General features: G+C 41.0%; 1 protein-coding gene across 1 annotated transcript; it reads left to right on the top strand.

Annotated features, from left to right (window-relative positions):
• The first annotated feature begins 3,014 nt into the window (after positions 1-3,014).
• LOC137913998 (protein tyrosine phosphatase type IVA 2-like) lies at positions 3,015-19,805 on the top strand. The gene is made up of 7 exons (XM_068757617.1): positions 3,015-3,136; positions 15,356-15,639; positions 15,959-16,067; positions 16,163-16,255; positions 16,364-16,494; positions 18,211-18,285; positions 18,906-19,805. The coding sequence occupies exons 2-7, from the start codon at positions 15,635-15,637 to the stop codon at positions 19,015-19,017; spliced, it is 525 nt and encodes a 174-aa protein (XP_068613718.1). The 5' UTR covers positions 3,015-3,136; positions 15,356-15,634; the 3' UTR covers positions 19,018-19,805.
• The last annotated feature ends 7,023 nt before the right edge of the window (positions 19,806-26,828 follow it).

Here is a 26,828-nt window from a genome sequence, read left to right as displayed (position 1 = left end):
TACAGCATGCTGATGCTTCATTTAGTACTTCAGTCCCAGCCATGTATGTATGTGACCAGTTGCACAGAAAATGAGAGCGTTCTGTTAATTCCTTAAATGTTGTCTTACAAATAGCTGGATTATCGTTTAGCATTATGGAACGCCATGACTTCAAGGACAAGATGTTTGTTACGTCAAAGTAAACAGTTTGAAATGAGAATCAATCTGCATTCACTCCATAACTGAGGAAAGGGACTGACTGAGGCCCACAGGTTGTGAAATATCGGTTATGTAACATTAGGAAAATCCCTGACAAATTTCTGTGTGAGATGTAAGGCAGAGGCTGGCGCTGTGTATAAACTCATTTCTGATGTTTGAGGTAGAAACATTCTCTGTGTGTATGCATGTGTTTGACTGTTCTTGTTGTTGTACATTTCTCTCACTGTGTGTGTGTGTGTGTGTGTAGTTCCCCTGTCATCCAGAACGTGATCGCTTCAGCAAAGATAATAACAAACTAGGTGAACTTAAAAAACCTTAGGAAGAACTCACAAACCTGTCAATGTTCCACGAGAAATCTGACTTCAACTTTCCTTTGGGTTTTTCACGCACACAGATTCACACAGCCTCATAATTGCGCCTTTGCAACGATGTGAATGAATTACAGCATAAGTTAAAAATGAATGTAATAATTTAACAAAAAAGGGTGACAAAGAAGACTGAAATTGAAAAAAAATTAAAATGAGAAAAGAATAAATTTGAAGTAGGCATACATGACTGGTTAACACTATTAGTTTTTGAGGTGACGATAGTGCATCGGTCCAATGAGTGGAATAATGGTGTGCAATAATTGTTGTGTTGGACATTCTAGTGAAGTGTGTAAGACCTTTTTATAAATGGTTGCAGTTACAGCAGAGATGTTTGGACATATTGATGATATGCTTTTATTACGGTACCAGCCCTGAGCCTAAACATGCCTCGACTCAGTCAATACTTAAGATTACCATACAACTTGATGATTTGTCAGTTATAGGAGCGTTGAGCCGAATCTTGAACTTGAGCTGTATGCTGTTTAATGGATTTGTGATCGTTTTCTCTCAATCATCTTCCTTATTCTGTCACTACGCATTAACAGTAAACGCTCCAAGTTGCTCTCGAAAAGCGGTGCCTAATCAGTATTTTGCCATCATGTAATTCAAACAATGCACTTGACATTGCCCTTTCTGTCAAATAACACTTATCATTTCAATGTATCGTTATTGTTATGTGTCTAAAAGCCAGACCAAGGCTCGTTCTGTACTGTATGTTGCCTTTTTTCCCCTCCAGTCTTCTATTTTTTAGACAAATGAAACAGTGATGTGTGACACATCTGGCCAGCTTGCTGTGCTAATGTTTTCAGACAATGTGACTTGCTTGCAGACGTTCCCTGAGTGTAACTCATTTAACAAGCGTCAGAAGGATTCATGCATCAACCATGAATCGGTTGGAGGTGTTTTTCTTTTTTAAAAATGTGTTTTGTTTTTTAAGTCTTGCTTCGGTTCTTAAGGGATATTTGTTTATTTTATTTCAATGAATACAAATGGCCATTCCCATTTGCACATGAAATTAATAAAGATGTATTTATACATTTATGATAATTTAATAGGGATGCCAAAACCGACCGACCACCGAAGCCTAGAACGTATAAATGATATTTAACAGCATTGATAACTTCCGAGCATTTACAACACATAGTTAGCATTCTAGATTTGTTTGTGAAGGATAATTTGTGAACTTGTATTTTGTGTCTGTGTAATGTATCAACTTAGGATTTTTGTTATAAAAAGCTATTACGTGCACACTATGCAATAGAATTTGGGTATAAAATGCACACTTTTTGTCTGATATACAAAATCTACCGTACTTGATTGTATTGATACCACATCAATAAAAAGTTTCTTGTATGTTGGTGTCATGCTCCCATTTACTATGTCTACTGTAGCTCCATACAGACGTCATAACATGTGAAAACACTGGAAGATATACGAGAATGTGTATTATTAGTTGTGTGGTTTAATCCATGAGTTCATCTCAGTGAAGACGCGCAAACTGGATTTAGTTAAAACCAATTTAGTCTAGGACTCAACACTAGAGGGAGGTGTACAGCTATTAAAAAAAAAATAAAAAATTCAGGTCCAAAATTCAAAGGTTCTTGACAGATCTACCAGTAAATACAGAGCTGCGTTACAAACTTTTACTTATGGTAATTACTTTAATTACAATTTTTTATTTTTTTGTATTTAAAGTGGTAATAAAATGCAAGTGAAATAAAAGGAGCCGACTTCAAAATAGAGGTCCACATTCAAATAACTCGAACTGCAAATGTACTCAAATCGGGAATGGAAAGACGTGTTTCTTAAATCATCATAATAGATAAACCGTTTGTCTAAATTGTCTTGCTTTGTGTTGGTCCTTACATATTTACGTACCTTACAAAAGTACACAGGAAAATAAAAAGAAGTAATAAATAGACGTTAGATAAATTTAAACAGATAAAATGTATACGTTTCCCTCAGGGCCAATCAGACCTACTTAAAATGTTATTAGCAGAAGACAATACACGGAACACAATCCGTGAGGGGCAGGGGTAAATGCCGTGCGCTTATTTTCTGGAACTGTCGTCACCGTCGTGAGCTGTCATCGTGCACCCGGATTCTTCTTACGTCGTACTGACGCCAGATCTTCCATGATGCATTCAAGGGACCAAAATAAACTCGTATTGTACAAGTCGTATTGTCTTGCACGTGTCTTTAAAGAGAGGGAAGCCACGTGCGCTCTCATAGTAATTCATTATTCACTAGTGCCGACCTCTTTGCATGCGCTATTTCAGAGTATGTGAACTCGACACTGCCCACAGAAAGGCTAGACTTCCATCCCGTCCAACTGTTTTGTCCTGTCTGTCAGAACAGCAAGTCAATTTGATTGTTTACCCGATGGTCAGTGAAGGCGCAGAGACTAACTGAGGAGGCTCCTCCCCCAGACAGCGATTCCCGACCTACGTCGAGAATTCAAGCTGCCACATTGAAGAGGAACAAAAAAAAAGGCGATCTGGCTCCGGCTTCTACACTCCCTCCACTTTCTCTGGGGTAGTCACGGGATTTAAATGTTCGGCCTGCTCTCTGTAAGTATCTTTTAACACAACCGACCTATTGGAGCTTGACTCAACTATATGATGGTATATAATTACAACAACACAGGTCGACTAATACCTGGTTAAAAACTACGGATACGTATCGGCCGTCGTGTGGGACAAACGCAAGGGAGCTAAGCGTAGGTTAAGCTACATGAGCAGATGTCGTGAGTAGTACGCGGAACCAATGATATGTGACGTTAGCCATGCTTAGCTTAGCTTAGCTCGCAAAGCTTCGCCTGCTGTGTTATCGGTTACGTACAATGTTTACAAATTGTCGCGAAGGGTATTTTAGCCATGATTAAATCAACGCTTTGCTGCCACGCAACATCTACGTGGTCGATCCGCGTATCTTGATTTGTTAGATACCATGGAGTGTTGCAAAGTGTTGCTGTGAAAGGCAGTGTCGGGGCTGAGCTAGCGTGCTAGCTACTGTTGCTACGTTAGTTCTGTGTTGGGGCTAAGGCTATTTCCTAGACTGAGAAGACATCTGGATAACGTGACGACTACGAGTAATAATTAAGGACATGGAGTTTGATTTTTATTTTCAAGTCCACCATGTAAGATGCAGTATAATATGTTATTGTGGAAGCAAAATGTCATCCAACAAAGCTTAAGCTAACCGTAGCATTAGGCTGGAAAATAAGATCAAGGATCTCACCGACTTTGACAATTTGGTTGACATTCAAGCCACTACGTTGGTTTCTTATTGTTGTCTGTTGTGCATTTTATTCATTTAAAATATAATGTGTTTATGATTTGGAATATTTTCAAGCTTCTTTTTTGAAACTAGCCACTGGATCTTAGAAGTCGGTGGTTGTGAGAAGCTCGATGTAGATGGCGACCGAGCTTAGCTGTCTGCCGCCCTTTGTGACAAATCATGCCCCACAGCACGACGGACTCATTGCGAGAGCCGTGTGCCGAGGAAACATTTTAATGACGACGAATTGATCGACGTGACATTTTCATTGCGATCGTCGTCGTGTGTTCGGTCCGCTTGTGCTGTCGAGCATATTGTTATTGCTAGCTAGATGTTCGCCAGCCTTCCATGTGAAAAAGGGCCAACGCTGTAAAATTATAGACCCTACCTAAAAACCAGTTTCTGGTAACGCAAGCGACTATTTAGCCCTGCTGGATGAAGTGATATGAGGAAATGCACTTGGGGAGGAAGTTGGACAGAGCGGCTAAGACACTAAAGGCCGCACACATTCCCATGCCTCTCAGTTTTCAATTTATGACCTTCTACCGCTTTCAGTCCCCTCTCTGATAATAAATTCTAGCGGGTAGCTCACACGAATGAAAAGCTTTGAACACCGGTTACTCATTGACTCATCCGCACGTGATGGCCGGATGAGTCAACGTGCAACAGGTAAGTTAATTCTAAGTTCCTGCCTGAGTGACTGCCTGTATAGGTCATCAGATGTCTTAATCAGTCACCTCAAAGGGGGGGGGGAAGGAGACAACGTATAGTGGACGTAACACGAGATTCTATTTTTATTCAGTCTCTTACTTGAACCATTTTATATAATGCCAACAGCAGCGGCAATTTGTCATGTGAAAAACTGTTGGAGCAGATATAATTGCAACAGAACATTGTTGCTGCACATTGGATCTTGTGATAGGTTCTGGTTGTGAAGGAGCCACACTTGCACCCTTTGCATCCCAAAATTGAAGCTTGCATTTATTTGAACCGGTTGAATTGGTCTTCGGAATGGGGTGGCCTTGTTCTTGATGCATTTGGTCTACTAGGCAGTATTTTTTTTTGATGGTTTCAGTCCCTGAATTGAGACAGAGCCTAGGATTTCACCACGCATTCCACAAGAGCACTTTGGGTCTTTATATTATATTTGTGTTTTATTGTGAAAGTAGGTCACCCATAAGTGGTGGCCTGCTTTATGCTATAAGTGATTGACACGTGATATACAGTCCAGTCTAGAAATAGCACAGCTCCTCTCTGTCTACTTAGAGCTCAGTCCGCAAATAGGGGCAAGGCCCTCATCATGAGACACCACACTACAAGCCAAACTCTTGTTACCTGTCGGTCCAGTCTCTCAAGAGCAGTAACATGCAGCACTTGTATGTATTTGTTTTTGAATGATATTATAACAAAGCCTGTATCATTGTATTGTGTGTGGGAATATGTCTTCTGCTTATAACAAGTGGTCCTGTGCTTTCTTAAAGTTCTAAATTTGAAGTATTGTTTACGTATAATTTGGTGTATGTTGAGATTGAATGTTTGTGTGGTAGTCGGCTTAAATCTGCCTCCACTGTCTCCAGGTGTGATAAACACACAGTGTGACAAGGGGAGGAAGTTCTTAGCCTTGGTTACCGTAACTGAAAGGCGAGCCGAGTGTACAGTAACATGAATCCAATTTGGCAAGGGTGTTACTGGGGGAGAGGAACACCTATGTTGTAGCTTTCTGGCCTTCAGCCCATCTAACCACAGGGTGGCAAGACATGTTGAAAGGTAGAGTTGAAGAGGTCCATTCCACAGTGACTGGCTTAACAAATTTGGCCAATTTAGAATCTTGTTATGCCCCTGGGTGCGGGACTGTGGTGAGGATGGAACCCAAGCTTTGGTTTTTACTGTGTGTTCACTTTCTAAAATTCCCTTCTACAGAGCAATTATGTTGTGTTGAAATCAGTCTTCAATGAAAAGCTTGCTATTGGCTTGGCTATGCCCAAAATGTTTTCTTCTTGTTTTTAACCATTAAGGGGGGAGCTCATATATAACTATGTACTGGTTTTGGTAGCCGTGGGCACGTTGTGTTTTTCTTGTCCTGTGTATTGGTTAATGAATCATGCTGTGCTCGGCATGGTGTTCGTTTACTGTTGTTGCCACAGCACTGGGGATAAAAAGGCATTGTAGCGTGCGCACCGCCAGCGTCTGAAAGGATTGACATCTCCTTCTGAGTCTGTAGCAACAGGTAGGAATTATTGCTTTGTGTTCATGGCTTCTTTGTTTAGCCACAGCTGACAGAGCTGTAGTTAGCAGGTAATAGCACAGCTCTTTGTGATGAAGCTGCTAATGCTGTCAGCTCCAGAATGTGTTTTTAATGTTTAAACAGAGTCTTGCTTTGTTTCTTTTTACACAATATTACACAGCTAAATATTGTATAATTTAACATCAAAGTAATGTGGTGTTGTGGTCATTCTTATTTTCTACCATAAGGTGATTAATTACATATTTAAGTTGGCTTTCATAGGTTAAAAGGTCAGTGGATGTGGGCAGTTCTTTAAGCTGAACCCTGGCCCTTTTTTTAGGTTCCTAAGGTTCCAGGTTCCTAAGAGAGCGCTGATGTTTTTCTCTGACTTCACAAGGGATGCGAAAAGTCCGTAGAGGAACACTTGTTGCTACTGCTGAGATAATTGTTGGTATGGCAACAGGCATCCCCTGATGCTGCTGTCGGAGGACTGAGTTACTCTCCAAATGTCAGAAGAATTGTTGTTGCAGAAGGATTATGCACCTCTTGGCAAAAAACAACTGAGCAGACATTCTCCTGTCATGGTCTGTCTGTTGCTGAGTGTCAGCCTTGTGTTCTGAAACTGCACTAAAAAAAGCATTTTAAATTCTGCAGTTGTATTTTTCTCAGATGGAGGCAATTCATCTTAAATATACCCTTTACTCTTCCAGTGCTAGGCATTTTCAGCTCGGCTATATGCGAAGTCCCCCAGTTTTCGCTCATTATTCCAGATTTTCCAAGCCCCACAGAATATTCTTTACGATGATTATGCAAACACAGAATGAAAGATTAAAGTCTCTTCTTTCATGAGGAAAAGAAAGTGTGTTCCTACCGGAGTTATTGGCCATTAAAGAGAGGCAGATTTCAACGTCAGGGTTGGCAGTTTGGGTTATAAAAAACGTCTTTAGATGTTAATGGCATTGAATGAGTTGATGGTCTAGTTTATGCCTGATGTCTCGTCAGTAGTTAAGTGAACGGTCAGTACATACATGCGTGCACCAGGGATGTCAGGGGTTCACCAGTGCCAGATGGAAAGACAGGCTGAAAGACTGAACAGTGCACTTTTTTCCTTAAATCATGCATTTCACACAGTTTGTAATTTTTTGCTTGACTAGAATTATACTAAAGCTGAAGCAGAAAGCCAAAGTTAACATCCTCGAGCACACAAATTTGTATACAACTAGTATAATCTGTTATATTACACAAGAAATGACTGACAGTTACTTGCCAGAGTTTCATGTAAAGCGAGTGCCGTGTGTTCTCATTGATCAGTCAGAACTGTAGCTGTGCAGACTTTTGCTCTGTTTTACTTCCTGCCCATGTTTTACATGTGGCCTACTGCCATTGTGTGCATCCCTCTTGGCTGGGAGATGTCACCCTGGACTCGTTTTGAGCATGATGACACGAGGTTGTGATTTATCAAAACCTTCGCTCAGAGATGGCTCAATATAATCATAGTTTGAAGGTTGTCAGTCCTATCTGCGTCGATTTCAGAATAAACATAATCATGATACACACATTTAAACCCTTGTGGAGAGGGGCTGGGTCCTTATTTAACTTTGAGAATTTAAAAGCTGCTAAAAAGTAGCTGCTGGAGCTTTGACTTCATTGCGACACAGGACATGGTTGTTCTGAATGGATGAGTTTCAGCAGCTTGTGGTGATCCATTGAGACATTTGGGAAATGTTCAAACAACTGTGCGCCAAGCAGTTTAATTTTTAAAGAGCTTTTAAAAAAAAAAAAAAAATGCATTCCTAAATGTACGCAGTAGTTTCATGCGAGCTCAAAATTAAGGGCTTAGTACAAAATGGTTAATATCTTTCATATTGTGTTACTTGGATAGAGACAGCGTAATTGTCTTTTGTCTCACCAGTTGTTGGCTTATTGTTATTAACACTACAGTAATTGTAATTACGCCTTAACGTAGTCTGCATTTTCCAACAATTGTGATTTGAATCCATAAGAACATCTCGATTTTAAGGAAACTTCCATAACATGTTTATGGAATATTTATATAGTTTTCATTGTTAGCAGGATTACGTAAAAACTGCTGGATGGATCTTACTCGGATCCTATTAAATTTTGAGAGCAATCCGGGTAGCAGTCTGGATATAAAATAATATTTGGTTTCCATTTACTTAATATGGAGGCTTTAAAAATAAAAACAATTATATCGAGTAAAATATGCATTCAAACCTTGCTCTTTCGGGCCATTCCTGCCACAACCCTCTGGCATGAAACTAACCTCACCCTATGCATTCAATTCATTCACCAAAAATCAGTCATAAAAGGGTCTGGTATGCACCATCATAAAAAAATGTCTTCTGGATCGGATCCAGAATGAGGTCAGGATAGAAAATATTAAAATGTAACATTGAAAAAGCGATTTAGGGATTCAAAAATCTGTAAAAATTCATCCGATCACTTTTACTTTTCATGATTTGTGTATAAAGATACCAACAACAATTTGTAATCCAGATCATCATCAAAAGGTTATAATGTGGACAGAGTAAATCCAATAACGAGGTGAATGAACTGCTTGGCGGAGTTCTGCACTCTGAGTGCCATCCTAGTTTCTAGCATATTTTTTACTAATCCTGTTGCGAGTTGAGCTTTTCTCATGTTGCTCCTTTGTTTTAATTCAAATTAAAGTCAAATACTGTATGTCTGTGCTCTGTGTGGCTTTGTTTCTCCTTCACCAATATGCATTCGAATGCTGTAGCAAAATTTTGTTTGTAACTGAAAGTGCAACTAGGCCACATGGAGAACAGAATAGGCTTTTATTTTGATATATTTTCTTTTTCAGTCCCATTTCTGAGGTACTGAGTCCTGGACTCTTTCAGTCCTCTCCAGAGACGGAACAGTCCGTGTTCCCTCCTCCCTCCCTCGGAACGCTATCGGAGGCCTTTGGTCGTCACACTGTTTATCTGTGCTCGCTCAGAGGCTGTGAAGCTGTGTGATAAGTGGGCTTTGACATGTGCAAGTGCATGCGTAGGGGGTGTTGGTCTGTTCGTGGAAATAGGGGCTTACGTATTCTCTCTTGGACACAAGAGGCCAGAACAACAAGTTCTCTGTAGGAAGATTAACTCCTGTCCTCTGAGAGCAGAGAGAGGTAACCTGTTGAGTTGGGTGGAGGATAGAAATGTCTTAACCTAAATGATCAAATATTTTGAGTAGCAGATAAATGAAATGTGGGTCATTGTTCCGCCTTGGTGTGGTCAGCAAAGATGGGCAAAGTGATAAATTGATGTCTGCAAATTTGGGAGGAAGCACAAAGTCAGATTTTTACCCTATAAGCGAAAGGACAATCAGCTTTAACGCATCGGCACGTATTTTCTTTTTGGTGTTGCTCCCTCACTCTCCTGCACCTCATGGCGAGCAGCACACTCCCCCGCCCATCCGAAAATCTTTCTTGCACGCGCGTGTTTTTGTTTCAGAGAGAGCGCTGTCACCTGGCAAGTAGTTCGGGTTTCATGTGGAACAAAGTAGAGTTATCTGTAAAATATGCCGCTAAACCGTAGCCAAAGGTAGCAGTACCACAAATTAGTTTCACGACCTGAAATGCCATCCACGAGTGTTGTGCGAGTCATGAACGAATCAGTCAATACTCGAGAATCACTTTACTGATAAAAACATTGCGGTATTGGTCTTAGGCCATATTGTAAATGCAGCGACACTGCTCAGGTGCCAACGCTGTTAGTTCTTTGATTTATGTTTCATTACATTGTTTCATTGTTGTCACTTAATTGCATTAGCACGAGGATTACTAATTTATTTTCTCAATAATGTTGCCTTTCTAATTTGTCGATTTTAGCTCTATGTTGTATTAATAAATAAAAGATTTGTCAGAAGAACTGGAGTCTGAAGAGCGATCTATGGGAGGCACACATATTGTGCAGCCCTACTCTGTTATAATGCTCTTGAGTCAATATTCAAAAGCAGCTTGATCCTTACAGGGGAGGCTGTTCATTTTTGAGCTATTTGATAGTTGCCCTCTGAAAAACACACAGGTTTATATTTGAGAGCAAGAACAACCACAAACCTGAGTCAGACTGTCTGTACATCCTTCCATCTTGACACAGGTAAACACAGACATGGCCAGTAGTGTCTCATGTCCCAAATATTATTTGTTGGCTGTGTCCAAAGGGAAAGTAGCCAAAGATCCTGTTTCTGTCCTGTGTTTTTATTTTTACTCAGAAAATGTGTTGAGGCTGTTCTTTAATGGGAGGCTGTAAGTACTCGTATTTAGTCAACACATTCAAACCAGTGACTGAATTTGCCTTTGAAATGTTTAAATCAGCGCTTGAGATCAAACTAAGAAGAAATGCTCCCCTAAGCATTAAAGGTAGTATTGCGACCTGTGGTACACTTTTTTTAAATTATTTGATTTTGTGGTGTGTGGCAACACCGTTTATACAGAACAGTGTTAAAATCCTGAGAACGCACTTCGTGTATTTTACGGCATACCCGACGGCATAGCGATGTAGCTTGAATTTTATTGCATTTTATTAATGTTATTACCTTCTGTTACATGTTGCACGTTTTCACCGAGAAAAAATCCTAGTCTGTGAACCCTCATTGACAATGGCAGTAAACTGATTCTAATTACAACTTAGAATTCCTCACTGGGATTCCCAATCTTTACAGTGTGCAGTCTGTCCTTCGACGCTTAAACGAAAAATTAAGGAAGATGCCACGGGCCAAACTTCCCAGGAGGGAATACTTTTATAATGTGTATACGCAGTGAAATAGATCTCATGTGTTCTTCATAGGATTTATCACAGTTCTGGATAAACGGCATTACACAACGATGTGTTCCTAGTGGTGTCGGTGGCACCAACCAATCTCTACCCTGACGGTGGGTGAAGTAAATTCACCGTTCTCAGAACGGTTTTGACGATGAAAGACGCATAGGTGGGGCGTCAAACAGAATCTCCCGACTTGAAGTGTCCCTTTTTAGAGGGCGGCTGACATTTGTGTGCAGCACGTGGGAGGCATGGCATCCCTTTCAGTCTGTTGAAATTCCAGTTTGCGTACTTGTCTTCATCTCTCAACGCCACCTTGTCCCGACATGCCTGTGGATTCAGTTGGCCTCTTTTCATTCAGTGAGTTCCCACACCGACGTCTTGCCCCAGCACTTATTTGAGATTAATTATTCATAGTTTGTATGAGCAAATAGTTGGGCTAGATTCCGCTAGAACATACATTTGTGGTGATGGTGACCTGAACAGTCTACAACAGTAATGACGTTGTTGCAAGGAAGCATCTGGATCATTAAGCAGGTGCGAGTTTCTGTTTTATCTCCGCCATAGTGTGCCGAACCCTTGACTTTGGGCTGCATTGTTTTTTCTATATTATTTAGATTTTCTTATCCGTTGTGTCCAGCCTTGATTTTCCTTCACATTGCTCAGATTTCCTTATGTTACTGCTCCTCGGTCCTTGTCTTCAGCATTTCCAAACACATCAGTTATCTTCTATTTGGTATTCACAAAGGCCACGGTAAATGAGACTCGAAGGAAGAAGTGTTTGCACTGGATGTCACAAGTAGGTGTGAGGCAAGATTTTTGGATCCTTTATCTGTCATGCTCTGACACGGCCTTCCCCTTACTGTTTGCCCTGCCATGGATGACAGGTGGTCCCGCCATTCTGTGATTCAGCTTCCGCACGGCATACTAGCCGTCCAGGTCCTTCTATGTAGGTAATACAGTCAGGTCTAGCCCAGTCTGGATCCAGACAAAACAACAGCCAGACTTGGGACAGACCTCAGGTCACTAGACGGGATAATGCGTAATACTAACATTTTTCATGAGGGGAGAAGAAGATGGACTCCAGTCAATATATTTAGTGTCCAGACATTTTGGCTCATGCGCTTGTGTAAGTGTTTTTTATTTTCATTCTAATTTTAGTGTGTGTGTCCCGTCCCCCCCCCCCCCTCCTTGTGGCAAAATGTTTTGCCCGTCAACTTGTTACTGTCACCATGCTTGTGCTTTTGGTGTACATAGTGTATGTATAGTACCAGTGATGACTCTGACCTGATGGCCGGCTCCTGACCAGTTATCCCATGTCAACAAAGCTTAACCGTGACTTATACGTGACAGTTTACAGTAGTACTATTTCTCACTGTCTGTCGTTTCTCTGTCTACAGGCTTATTTCTCTTGTGATTGCAGGTGCGACAAATTTTTCAGGGTCCCTGTTCTTATTCTTTGCCAAGCAGACTGTTGGCTTTTTCTAAAAATGATGTGTTGGCAGTTGCAGGAAACCTATGGCCCCGATTCCCATTCTTTTTGCTACGTAATCACCTGTTTAGGTTTGCGTGGCCTTTTTTTTGTTTTGAGATACCACAGTCCTTATCGGCATGTACTGCTCCTCCCTACTCACACATCCCATTTTTACACTCTTCTGTTTTCTCTCCATTGCCACCACAGGAGATTTCTGGGGGAAGTTTCCCTTTTTGACTTTATCAGTCCTCTTCTCCACTTTCCCCTCCGTCTCCCTTTACTTGCACTGCTTCATGGTGATGAAGAACACAGCACCAAGGGAGTTTTCTCCAGGCTGCTGTGTGGGCCTCTGCATCTCTTTACTGACCTCTATCCCAGTTTAGTATATATTGTATTTAAACACACAAACGCAAGAGGGCAATTGTAACAGAGGCATACAAGCCGAGCATTGGAACATTTAATGCTTTTCTTCCCCTCAGGAAAACAGAACTTTCAAGAATGGAAGCGACTTGCTGTTAATGGCTACCAGCAGATTAGACTTGGTGGCATTTGGCTAATTTAAGAGTTTCAACATTGCCTCAGTCTCGGGTAACACTACTTTGGACATAACAAATTTCAATCTAACAAGGTCTATCCATATCTAGACTATAAAAGTTATTCGTTGAATAATTAACAGAATTTACTTCAGCTGTAAGGACGAACTTGTTCTCATTCTACTGCTGGGGAGGGATTTTAGATGCGCTTTGTTTCCTGTGTGGTTAAAAGTGGTTTAGTCTCTACAAACATATGGTGTACTGTGTGTGTTAGTTGCTTTTCTTCCTACATCTGTGCAGCAGCAGAACCAGCTTGTAGATTTCAATATGATTTGCATGTTCAGTACTTCACAGCTGACTCATGACTGAGGACCAGGTTAGTTGGTTCTTTCTGCCAGTGTTGACTGTTTAATAGTGTTGTGGTCTGCCTCTTTGTCTCTTGACAACTCTACTGCACAAGTAAGTCACAGAACATACGGCGTGGCGTCTCTTTGCACATCTCGGCGACCACCCCAAATTCCAGTTGCTTTTGATCTTTTACCATCTTTTAATATTGTGCTGCCCTCACTGTGTCCGTGGACTCTATTGTTCTTCTGAATTTTGCCGACGTTCCTCGTTTGTTCAGTCTTTTCTCTTTTGAAGTATTACAAGCACACAAGGCTTTTAAGTCAGGTTACCCCCTTTCGAAGCTTCAGCAGTCTACTTGCTGCTTTCACTGCTGAGAAGCAGTAATTAAAGGCATCGCTGAGGATTCCGGCCGTCAAACAAGGAAAAAGTCAAGGCTGTTTTTAGTGTCCTTGTGACTGTTGTCAAGAATAAAAGATAGATGGGAGGAAAGGGATTTTTACAAAGTGTTGATACATATTCCTTTGACTTTTCTGTGTTATTAGCCCTAAACTGAGATGGTAAGCGGTCGCAAGAAAGCAAGCTGTGTGAGAAATTTAGAAGGTGACGATGAAAAATGAAACAAGATGTGCTACTTTAAACTGTTCGGAGTGAGTTATGACTGGGTGAAATATAAATGGAGAGTGAGTCACAGTACAGAGTCTTGTGTCGGTGTCTCAGAAGTGAAAGGAGGGGAGCGTGGGACTGTAATGCCAGAGTTGTTTGAAGCATTGCCCACCATGCAATCCTCACCTTGTGACTACTGCCTGTGACATGAGGCTGAAGTCCAAGCCCTACCTCTCCACCTACCACGTGCACGTAGTCTGCGGTGATAACAGCTCTCCCTCCCTCTTATGTTACTGAGACTGTTCTAGCCGGTTTGTGGCGGCTGGATTTGGACTGTCAAGGACTTGGCACGGTTTGACTTAATGCCTGGTCTGTAACTAGTCTGGGGACAGTACCTGTTTTGCAAGACACCCTTGTGAAGTCTGTGTACTCTATGCAGTACGATCTAACCCAAAGGTGTAGTTTTTTCCCCAGTAGAGTCGTAACTAAGGCCGGTTGGTCGATTCCTCTATGGTCAAAGTCTCTCATGCTGAATGTGTTTCTTTTGATGTATTTGGATTTTCAAAAACTTCCTCAGCTGTCATTTACCTGACAAATACCAATAATCTCGGCTGTATTTCTGATTCTGACATGAAGCCATTGTGTATTAATGTCACAACCACTTAGTCAAATTCATTCTCCCTTTTAAACCTGCCTTCTGTGTTCCTAATAAGGCAGCGGCCATGTTGGTGCCATGTTATGCAACACACAAACAGTCAGTCCTAAGTAAAGTTAAATCCTTCTTGAACGTGACCCTTCCCAGGAGTTAACATCGTGAACGGAATGATGTTTCCTTCCACTAAGGTTGAGGGCGGCAGCAAGTTTCTGGAGAAATTTCTGTCTCTCTCTGGTGGAAACAGGAACCACCACACCTGTTTCGTAACCATAGTTCTGAAGCGACATGTCTTTTCTTTCTTTCTGTTGCAGGCATTCTCAGTTTTCTCTTTATACAACTACTTGTTTACAACAGTTGTTGATGTTTTTCCTTTATCTAGACTGGATAACTGTGATTTGAGGTTTTTAACTCTTTCAATGCCATCGATGTCTATATAAACCCAAACATTCACTACCAACCCCGACATTGAATTCTGCCTCTCTACAAGGCCCAATAACTCCAGAAAGTAAAATGGTAGGAACACAGTCTTTTTCAGATGAAAGAAGAGACTTTAATCTTTCATTTGGTTCTGTGTTGGGCATACTCATCATGCAAAATATTCTGTGGGGCTTGAAATACAGGGCAAAATGAGTGAAAACTGTGGCACTCGACATATAGCTGAGCTGAAAATGGCTGGCAATGAAAGAGTTAAAGTCTGTTTGTAAAATATCAATTGTCTATCCTGGGTTAAGCAGTTTAAGGAGTTTCCTCCACAACAAAACATTGGTCTTGGGGATGGCACCTAATAGCAACCCCTCCAAATGAAGTGGAAGGTGTGCCGGTAGAAGAAGTAGCGGTTGTTTGAGAATGTTAAGGCTTAACCTTGCTTCCATCTTTCTTTTCTCTGCAGGATTTCTGTGTTGACTTGAGCTGCACCTTTATGGCGTGTGTGAGTGGAGAATTCTGCCAGGCACAGCACCTCACCAGACTGGAGAAGTGAATCGGCCGCCCCCCAAGGGACTACGCCACCCGTAAACCTCCCTGATTGCTGATTGTAGGACTGCTGACTTCTACCAGAGACCCCCGGGATATTGCGTAGTCCTTGGCCTGACTGCCCTACCCCAACCAATACGAAAACGTTTGCGTTCCACTTTCTCCTTGAACAGTCCATCACAAACAGCTCTCCTGAATGGGGTAAACCGATTGGATGACTCCTGGATAGTCTCTCCGTCTTTTTTCTTTTTTTTTTTTTTAATTCTTTACATTTTTCTGTTTTGTTCTGTGTCATTTCATTTTACATCCAGAGTAGTTCATCCTTTTCATTAGCTTTTGTCTGTATACATCATCCCATAGTTGGAAAACCTGTTGTCCCATCCATCTCCCAACTGTTGTCCCACATATATTTATTTTACCCCATCCTGAATCCATAATTCTCCTAGCAGTCTTTTGCTGACTTCTGAGCCAAAAGTCTCTTTTGTTTTGTAAGAATATTGTATTGTAATTGTTTTTTAAGCCGTCTCGCCAACATGAACCGCCCTGCTGCAGTCGAGATTGCCTATGATTGCATGAGGTTCCTCATCACCCACAACCCGACCAATGCCACGCTTAACAAGTTCACGGAGGTATGGCCACATCTGTCTGTGTTCGTAGTTTAACGTTTGTCTTTTTGCACTTCCTGTGTTAAAAATAAAACAAATCCCCTCTTTATGTCTCCCAGGAGCTGAAGAAGTTTCACGTGAACACACTGGTTAGAGTTTGTGAATCCACCTATGACAAAGCTCCAATAGAGAAGGAGGGGATAGAAGTTGTGGTAAGTGTTGAGCCAAAGAAACACATGTGACAACCTTCCTTTCCCCCCCTCCCTTCATCCTTTCAGATTTGAATGTGATCTGTCTTCTGTTGTCAATTTGTATTGTAGGACTGGCCTTTCGATGACGGTGCCTCTCCTCCAACTCAGATTGTGGATGAGTGGCTCAAGCTGGTCAATACCAAGTTTCGGGAGGAACCTGGCTGCTGCATTGCTGTGCACTGTGTGGCAGGGCTTGGCCGGTGAGTGGGCTAAACATTAGTTTCTAATAGAGTTGCGTCTATTTCTAAAGGCATTGTTGGTTGCCTCAAAATTTGTATCTAGTCTAAAAATCCCCACTTCTACTTATCTAACAAACTCTTGGATCCCAGAACATGAATTGTGATAAAATAAATGCTTGGATACAGATCTTCCCACGGTGGATAAGAACGGGTTAAGGGAAATTAAGCGTGCAGACTTCAACCTGCTCCCCTTGTTTAAGCTCAAATATTTTCATTGAATTCACATCACTGTGCAGTATGATGAAAATGATTGTGGAGGTAAAGATGGAGGGAAACTTGAGCCACAGCGTGAGCTGTAACAGAGGAAGTGTTGTACTTTTCTTCCTTTGTGAAATTAATCTTGAAAACCAAGTTGCTTGTTAAGAACAAATCAAACATACCTTATAGGTATATGTGATTTATTATCTACTTTGAAAGGCAACAACTCAAACCTAACATCCCCATTTGTTATTTCCTGATAATCCAGAAGTATTACCTGCCTAATGGATCACCACTGTATTAAAGTGGCTACAGAAAGATGACACTTGTGAGAGTTGGGACTCATTGAGGGCTACTGAAAGCATTAATTAATGCCTACAAGTGTAGAAATACGTCTGATCTCCCCCCCCTTGCCTTCCTTCGACAGTTGCTCTCTCAGTTGTCATCAGGCGGCTTTGGTTTACGGCGGAACCGAATGTGCTGCTCTGTTCCAGTTACTCTGTTCTCATTCTTCGGTGTCTCATCTTAAACGTTTCATGGTGATTGATTTATCTGCAGTGGTCGTCCACTCTTTTTTGCTTCTGTAAATAGACAAAGACAAATCAGCTGAGGAGATAATCTATAATTGGTGACAACAGTCTGTTGCTTCTGCAGACTTGGAAAAAGGGACGGCAATGAAATTAGCATTTTATCTGTCTGTTGGTCAGGAGGTTGCGGCAGCGACGCACACTCACATTCATGTGACTTGGAGGGGGACGCCAGCAGAATTACCGCATGTGTGAAAGCAAAGAAGGCGGAAGCACATGACGTAGGCGAGCGAGTGCGAAAATGCCATTCCTGATTACAAATGCAATTTTAGACAATGACGACTTGATGACATCCGGTGTTTTGGGTTGCGGCGGAATTCCAGAAGTTGTGCTCTTGTCAGAATTGGTTAGACGTAGACTCTCTGGATTCATCCCTTCTGTTCTCACAGATGAAGATGTCTGAGTCTGATCTGCTCAGATAGTAGCCAACACTTTCTCAAAGACCTTTTAGGAAGGCTCCTATATGTCCTGTCTGTAATGCTCACCCTCCACACTATTGCACATTTCTTTAAATTAGCCTTCTCAAATTCTGTCATGCTTGGACTTTGTCAAAGAGATGATCACTAGTATTACATCAGCCAGTAGGTCCAGAAAGGTTATATATTTGCTTATTTTTATCCCCCTGGTGAGAAAGGAGAGTGTCCATCTGTAAGTCAACACAGTTCTGTGTGTCTGTGTCTACGGGTGTGCTCGCAGTGTCCCAGCAGGACAACGGCGAACCTGTACACCCCCTGTTGATTTCCCACACTTGTTTCCCAGGTTTGAACCCCCCCCCCCCCCTCCCGCCAGATGTATGACAATGGAACCATGTGAACCATGGCATTTAATTGAATCTTCTGTTCTCTCTCGACTGCCTCTCTGAACTGGCCCACTGGATTTCTTCACCTCGCAGAGCTCCAGTCCTGGTGGCCTTAGCCCTCATTGAGATTGGGATGAAGTATGAGGATGCTGTGCAGTTCATAAGGCAGTGAGTACCCTCCCTATGCTTCGACATGAAGTGTTTTTTTTTTTCAATAAAGACTTTAATGACTAAATGCAAGAAGATGTACAAATAGTGGTGAGGGGGGATGAAATAAAGCGGCAGCAGTCAGTAATATGTTTTATATATAATTATTCACCAAACTCTGAGGTTAAATGTTTTTCCTTTAAGTTTTTTGTGTTTACTATCTGGAATAATCGTTGCCTGAGTCTATAATCGAATACTACAACCAGAGACAAAGTGGTGTATCTTTCAATATCTTTAAAGCCTCCTGGTAAACTGAAACAGAGCTGCTGCTTTCAGTCAGGAAATTACACACAGACCCCCATAAAATAGCAAGTTGTTAGTTTTTTTTGGTTCAGATTGTACAAATAAGATATGTGTTAATAATTGATTTTTAGAGGTACTGGTAAGATATTTTGTTTTTGTTTTGGACAGAGCTAGACCAGCTACAAACATGAGGACGGTGTTTAATACACTTATGCGATTTCCATTAAAACAAGTATATTATGCAAAATGTTGAACAGTTTCTTTGCTTGATGCTCACCTGTGTGGAATTCTGTTTTAATCTGCCCTTTTTTCCCCCTCCCCTCCTCTCCTCTTCACAGGAAGAGACGTGGAGCCTTCAACTCCAAACAGCTTCTTTACCTCGAGAAATACAGATCCAAAATGCGTCTGCGGTTCAAGGATACCAACGGCGCCCACTGCTGTGTGCAGTAGGCTGCTTGCCAATGCGTCTTTCTTACGTGCATCTAGTGGGGGAATCTTCCAAAAAGGGGAGAGAGAAAAAAAAAATGAAGAGTGCTATCGTAATTATTGTGATGATTTGTTAACACTGAGTCATGACTAACTGATCAGAGAGCAAGAGAGCGTTTGAATGAATTAATCCAGATCTGGGGGATCCACCAGCTGAACCAATGAATGGAAGGTCATAGCACACAGACGGGCCCGCCTCCCGGTTATACTGTTCAACCACAGGCCAGAATTATGTCAACTCGAGTCCATCCTGTTTTTGTTTATTTTTTCTGTTTTTTTTTTTTCTTTGAAATTTGGTGGCTAACATTTTCAATTATGTGGATTTAAATGTTCACACAGATTATAAAAAAAGATATCGTGTTTAATAATATGATTTTTATTTTCCACAAATGATCAATATCATAATTGGGCTATAATGTGCATTTTTATAGACATTGTAAAAAAACCCGCTAAACATGAATTGTAACTGTCCAGTTTGTTATTGGGGTTGTGTTGCTCAAAAGCTCAGATGAGAATGCAGTACTATTTTTCTTTTTACCCTACACTTGTTAGAAGTCACTTTCAATTAAGGGGTTCACAGAGTTTAAATGTCTGCGGTATTTATTCACAAGATATGGTATTTGTGACCATTCAGGAGGAGAAAGGACACTGTTGTCCAATAGTTGTGTTGCTCTTTTTTTTAATCCCGTGAGGAGCCATGTCTTTCTTTTTTTTCTCAATCTTGTTGGAGTGCAATAAACCCACCAAACCCTGCTGAGCATCATACGTACATGCACACGTACACTTCAGACACTCTTCCAGGCATTAGACAGGAAAATGCTTCAGCCCTACAACAGGTACTACTCCTGCTTTTATTCTTAAAATGGGCTACAATAGGACCTCTTTAATTATGCATATTTAAAGTACACAGAGTCAAACATGCAGTTTGAACGATGACACAGAAAAGAATGGAAATGGTCTTTTTTTTTTTTTATTGCACCCATTTTGAAAACATCCCCAATTCGTATTGGATCTTTAAAAATAAATTGAATTAAAAGGCAGATTGTGTGTGCGTGCCTGTTTTTATGGTTGAAGTGATGTTTTTGGGTTGTAAATGTCAGAAAAACAACACCAATGGATTTGATGGTAGCAGCAGAATCCCTTAAAGAGGACATATTATGAGAAACTCTCTTTTCCCATGTTTCTAAATGCATAATTTAGTGGGTTTTGGTTATTATCAACCCGAAAACAGCTAAACAGTCAATCCTGCGTAGTTTGCGTAGTTCTGTAATCAAGTAGAGAAGCACTTGTGGAAGAAATGGCTCTCACTGTGACGTCACAGTGCTCCACAGGTACACACACACACACAAACTGTTTTAGTGTGTGCTAAACACTTGGAGCCTGACTGCTTTAATAACCTCGCCCAATTTGATGCTGGACTAGCTACAACACTTTTTCTCTGAGGGACAGAAGTGGATACGAGGCAGTAAATGTGAGTATTTTAATGTTATTTGTTCTCTCTGGTTATGAAGCTGTAACCAGCTCTGGTTAAAGCTACATGTTGTAACTTACACCAGTGATTAATTGCGTAGCTGCGTCTTTTGAAACTGTATATTTATTACAAGATACGGTTTCAAAAGCAAATCTCACTGTTAGTGTGAATAATGCGGCCATGGAAAGGCAAATAAATTACATTCTAAATTGTACAAATAAAATTCTGAATATTCTGTCCATTCACGTAGATTGAAGTCTCGTTTCCTAAAGAGTTAAAATACAACAATAAAACCAGAATGCAATCTGCTGCATTCAAGTCCTTCATTTCTTCCTTTTACGTGTTTGATGTGTATTCCCTGCATCAATACAGATTTTTCTTTTCACACTGAATATCAGTCATCAAGTCATTTTTTGCTTGTTTGAAGTGGGCTGTAGAGGAATTCACCTGAACACGGACCTAGAATGTAGCATTCTCGCCTATAAACAAGGAGCGACATCCCTTGACGTTAACTGCATAGGATTTTCTTAAGGGATCATTGTAACCAGCGGCACTGGGCACTTACTCCTTAAATGCATTAGACAAAATCTTCCTCTTAACAAGTGATTCGCAAAGCTTTGAGAAAGTTAACGACATCAAGAGCCCAAGGACTACTGTTATGTTAGCCGTAAAAGCCGTAAAGGAGAAAGTTTCAATTCTTTAACAGGAAGACCGTGATCCCATGCAGCCCTGCCTAGGCTGCACTGTGAATCTGGGCCCTTTAAAAAAATGCATGTGTGCTCATGGCTCTGTATCTTTAATGAGGTGTGTCTGAAATATTTGATGGCCTCGTGCTCATTTGAAAAACAAATACATTTATTTTTATTAATATTTGATGCAGAAATGAATATATGTAAAACACATGCATTAATTAGTCTGTTTTGATCAATTGTCTCTGTCTATTGCAGGCGGATTATTTCCGCTCGGTAACTCCCCACCGGCTACGCTGGTGCATATCATTCTCTGGTGTTTCATTTAATTTTCAAAGTGGGGTTTAACATCTTTTAAGGCTGCGCACACTCTGTGAATTTATAAAATGTTTCCTGCATCGAGGCACATTTGCAAATTGGATGTTTGTCACATTAGGATGTATTGCTTGAGGGATGAATGAATAGCAATGTGAAAATCACGAACCCGTTGCTTTAGATTATAACTGTGAGAAATGAGAAACCGTTGTCACTCAGAGGCGCCGTAACCGAAGGCTGCCGGGTCACTTAAGGTCAAGGAAGCCGATTTGACAAATTTCATACGCTGATCTCTGGATAAAAGAATTTTAATCCTAATATCAACAATGATGACAAAATATTTAAATTTTCTCCATCATAAATCTGTTCCGAGAACAAACAATAAGACTTGAAATAAAATTTAGGATATTATGTTAAAGTCTCTGTCCAAATAATGAAAATGCTCCCCCAAAATATTTAAGTTTTTGTTTGTTTTTATTTTCTACTAAACTTACTTCTGGGGTTGGATCTGCTGGGGTGACTTGGATTTATAAGCCCAGTGTTTATAATACCCTTATTGTGTTACTTATTGGTAATTTATTTTTGAGGAGCACATAAATTATCTGACAACGTGCTTCCGAAATAATGTGCATTAGCCTTTACACTTAAAAACACTTTTCTTGTGCTCCTATTTGGCAGTAAAGTGACTTTCATCAGAATCAGTTTGCCTAACTGTCCAATGTAAATTCCAATGTAAACTCACTCTTCGTATGTAGTCTATTGAGAAATCATTGGTGTTCGAATTTAGGCATCACAAATCTGAATCGCATCATACTGTAGCTCAGTGCTTCTCAATTATTTTCTGTCGCGCCCCCCCTAGGAAGAAAAAAACATTTTGCGCCCCCCCCCCCCCCAAAAAAAAACCTTTTGTATCCTTATTAATATGAAAAAGAAAGAAATATAGATCAACTTACAACAAAGAATAACTTTATTACCATTTTTTTTAGTCTGCAACAGAAAATATTTGAAGTGCATCAATTTGCCTGAAATTTTAATCCTTAAACTACAATTAAATAATAAATTAAATTAAATAACATCAATAAATAATAATAAATTAAAATTGATCAGCAACATTAACTAGGGAGCACAAAATATAAAACACTTTAACCTACAAAACCAAAATGAAAAAAGAATTGTGCTTTTAGCAAAATGAGGAAGTAAGCCCTTCCCTCGTCTCCCACCGTCGTCACGGTGAAGCCAAACGCTACGTACGCTACGTCATATTTCCTCCTCTTTGCTTTCGACCGATCCTCCTTTGTTTTATCATCTCCGTCTCTCTCCGTCTTTCTCCGTCTCTCTTTTACTCCGTTAAATATTTCTCCGCGCTGTGTCTTGAAGGTTTGTTTACAACCGCTCTTCCTCTGCTAATACTTCCTGCGCACCCTCTGACAATCAGGGCGCCACTGCCAACTACTGGAGTGGATGTGCAATTACACTTTAATCTCGCTCGTAAGGCAAAAAAAACATTTTCTCCGCGGTCACAGGCGCCCCCCCTGACATCGCACCGCGCCCCCCTAGGGGGGCGCGCCCCACCATTTGAGAACCACTGCTGTAGCTCCTCAATAAACTGGCATCTCATCCCGGGTGTAGCCCACCTCTTGCCCGTAGCCCGGCTGGGTAAGGCTCCAGCAGGACCCGTGTGACCTGTAACTCTGGATAAGCAGCTGGAGATAAGAGGATGATTGTCTTGTTGTCTTCCAGAAGATGAATGGATGAATAAATGAAATCTAGGATTCCATGCGATTGCCACCATTATTCCATCTTATGATTTTCCAGTTTGAGCTTCTGTTTATGCATTATCACAATTTGAAGTACATTGTTAGTTTCCAGATATGTTTCCTCCCTCTTTCCATGGAATAAGTCACAGATCTGTGCTGGAACACGGTGTAATGAGTCCATCCTCCACTAGATGGCGACAGAGACCTATGTGAATAATGTCGCAGTGAATGCAATGACCACTAGGAGGCAGTACGATCCCTCTGATTCCACTAAGTCTCTCTCTGGCAGCACCTTGGACAACACCAACCGAAGTGAGTCATGCTGCATTCAGGAGGCTTGGATCGAGCAGCAGAGGCTGTGCAGTAATTAATAGACACATATTTATAGGCAAATGTGGAAGATCTATGCTGTTTTATTTCTCTAGCACTCACCTGTACTGGAAAATAATAATAGTGTTTCTGATGTTACTGACATCATTTGATTTCATATTTGCCCAAAGTTCTAAAACTGATTGCAGCCCATTTATTTTATATTGCTACCCAAAGATGATGGCAAATCTAGTGTTTTCCGACATCAAAAGTGGCGGTTTCATTGTCAGACATGGATGTTTATTGAAGATGAGCTGAGGACTCTGGGAAATCATACCTTTTGAAAAGCTCCTTTTATGCAGTGCAGTCATTTGGCATGGAACAGCTTTCAGTGGGTGAATCATATTGTGCAGCGCTGCCTTTGCCCTTGGCTGCATCTCGGAGAGTCCAACCAGTGGTTGATAAATGTCCGTGGACGGTGAGTGACAGCCTGAGACACTGCCAGTCAATCGGCAGGGTTGTCTGGCCCCCGTTCCTTCACTCTCTTGGGTATAAAAAATATCTGTCATCCTCCCATGGGGCATCTCACCAGGGCACTACCGCTCTCCTCTCCTCTCCTCTCCTCTAGTCTCCTCGACTTTGTGCTCTCTGTCTTTCTCTCCGAGCTGGTAAAAAAAACAAAAACTAAAAGTGTAGGCAAATAGCAGATGAAAGGTTGACCTTCATCACTGAAAATGAAATGGTATTCACCCAATGCCCCGGCGGGAAAAATGGGGCTTGGCTGGGCTCAAATAATTTTCACTCTTTTCAACCACTTGTCAGCAGCCAATATTAATAGCTCGCACCAAATGGATGGTTTAATGAGTGCATCTTGTAAACGGCTTTGCGTGAGCTCTTCATTTCAGTAGGCAGGTGTGCAAACATTTAAAAGTTTTTTTTTTTTCTAACTTTATCCTTGTCACTCTCTGATTAGCATGAGGGAATAACTTGTACCGCCCGTGCTCCTCTTCACTTAAGCATGTATCTCATTAGCTCTTGAATTCATTAGCATTGGTTATTTATTATTTTCCACCTTGAAACTAAATAAGACAGGTCTGACCTGTCACAGTTTCTCTCAGCTGTAAAACATTCAATCCTATTCTCCAAACCAAGTTCTCAGTGTCACACCTGTTCCTCATTCCCTTCGTCTCCCTGCCTTCTTATCCCTCCCTCTGTCTTAAGTCCTCTAAAGGTTCTTTGAACCTCACAGTCACAGTCCAGCCTTTTTCCCCATCACGCCATAGCCGTAGTCTCGTTTCTGAACCCTTGCCTGATTTGTTTGACCTTGCCTTTTGCCTAACGATTTGGATACATTTGCCGGTCTGGACTGTTTTCTGTGTGCCGAACCTTTTTTCTGGATTAAACCCTTCTGTTGCTCTACCCTCAGTCTCTGCATTTTGACTCCGTGCCGTCTGTTCAGAGTTCTTGACAATTTTTCAAATCAAACTGTGTTTGAGGCCAAATATTAAACACAGTTTAGGTACAATTTGTCAAACTCATTCAGTTTTTTTTCTTTGCGAAACTTTAAACACATTTTTGAACACTAAACGCATCATAATGTGTGAATGTAGCGAGCGAGTGAATGTCGGTGGGGGTGAGGAGGGTTGATGGCGCAGATTGGCGGTCTCGCTCCTGTACCACCACCAAGTATGGGTTGAGCGCTTTGAGTTTCTCGTAGAAAAGCGCAATATAAGTCCAATGCATTGTTATTATTATTATAATGATACTGATCCGACTCACTAGGTAGATACAGGATAGAATGTGTGTGTGTGTGTTTACAATCTTCTCTAGCTTAAATTTAATACGTGCCAAGTGTATTCCTCTGTGATATGCTGGTGTTTCCTTGAGAGGGGGTGGTCAGCTGTCAAAACAGTCTCTGGAGACAGCATCAGGATCCCAGGTCTAATCTGTTCCGGCATACAGCTGATCCCTGCTCAGTGAAACAGCTGCCTCAGTGCCCGTTTTGAATGCCAATGCACCCCCCACCAACATTGTGAAAGCCAAGTCCATCTCTGGGGTCAAACTGCTAATCACAACAGAGGAATCAGCTATTCTTTCACGGCTCACAAGTGCTACTGCACTGATTTACAACCTGGTCTCACAAGAGCATGTCTCCTGGATGGCCCTTGTTTATACTCAGCTTTGAATTGCATAATGGCCATTATTATAATTGTACACTCGCTGTTTATCTATTGGTTCAGAAAGGATTTCTTTTCAGTGCTGTCTTATTCAACTGACTCTTGATGCAACACTTTGTTCATGTACTAATGCCAGAGTTATATTCCAGGGGGTGGATGAGAAGGGCTTGGAGAGGTGACCTCATCACTATCCCTAAGATGCTCTTCTATTTTGCGCAGATCAATGTGGTATTTATATAGTGGCTCTGGAAGTGTGTGTGTGTGTGTGTCTTACATCTTTGTGGAAAATGATATTTAAGTGTAGCAGAAGATTTACAGATAACAAAACAGAAACAAAGAATTCTGACACACAGATAATATAATATATGCACAGAACATTAATCCAAAAGGACGACTGAGGAGCTGCAAGAGGAGAGTCAAGCAAAGAAAAACACTGAGGAGAAGCTAGGGAGAAAGGGGGATGTCCAAAACCTGCAGCTTGAGGGAAACATAAACAATGAATGAGAAAAGTTAGACATTTAGAGTTGATTAAATGTTCACTGGAGGACAAATATGAAATATAAGCACTGGGCTTAAGAGATTTATTGAGACTGCAAGACCCACCTAAAAGGTATTTGGAACACTAAATGCAGCATTAAGTTAATGTGTGTGAATGTCAGAAAATGTTTTCAGTTTCACTTCAAAGGCTTCAAACTGAATCAAAGTAACAGCTCATAATGAGAAAACCCCCACATATAAATTCAAATTGCTAAAAAAAAGGTTGTAGAAATAGTGTCCAAAAAGTTAAAATGCAACACATGTCTCAGACTTTTAAAATGACTGGAAGGTTACACATTAGACTGTAATCATTTAGAGACTCTGGATCATGGTATAGTTTAGTTTCTAAAATAGATGTTCTATCCCACTTTCCAGGAAGTTAATATTCTGGTTGCAGTTGCTCAAATTTTACCTATGAACCTGCATTCTGACTCATTTTGTGTTTCTGTTGCCACTGATCACAGTTCCTCTCCTCATGTCCTTCAGGTGCGGCTGAAAACGAACCAGCAGGATCCCAACG

Source organism: Brachionichthys hirsutus, unplaced genomic scaffold (genome assembly GCF_040956055.1).
Source record: "Brachionichthys hirsutus isolate HB-005 unplaced genomic scaffold, CSIRO-AGI_Bhir_v1 contig_493, whole genome shotgun sequence".
NCBI lineage: Eukaryota > Metazoa > Chordata > Actinopteri > Lophiiformes > Brachionichthyidae > Brachionichthys > Brachionichthys hirsutus.
The sequence above is the reverse complement of the archived record's forward strand: the minus strand, read 5'-3'. Positions and strand labels throughout refer to the sequence as shown.

Bases quoted from the DNA above. Each gene is read 5' to 3' on its own strand.
- LOC137913998 (XM_068757617.1), top strand. The intron at 16,256-16,363 runs GTAAGTGTTGAG...TTTGTATTGTAG, and splicing joins AGGAGGGGATAGAAGTTGTG to GACTGGCCTTTCGATGACGG. The intron at 18,286-18,905 runs GTGAGTACCCTC...TCCTCTTCACAG, and splicing joins GCTGTGCAGTTCATAAGGCA to GAAGAGACGTGGAGCCTTCA.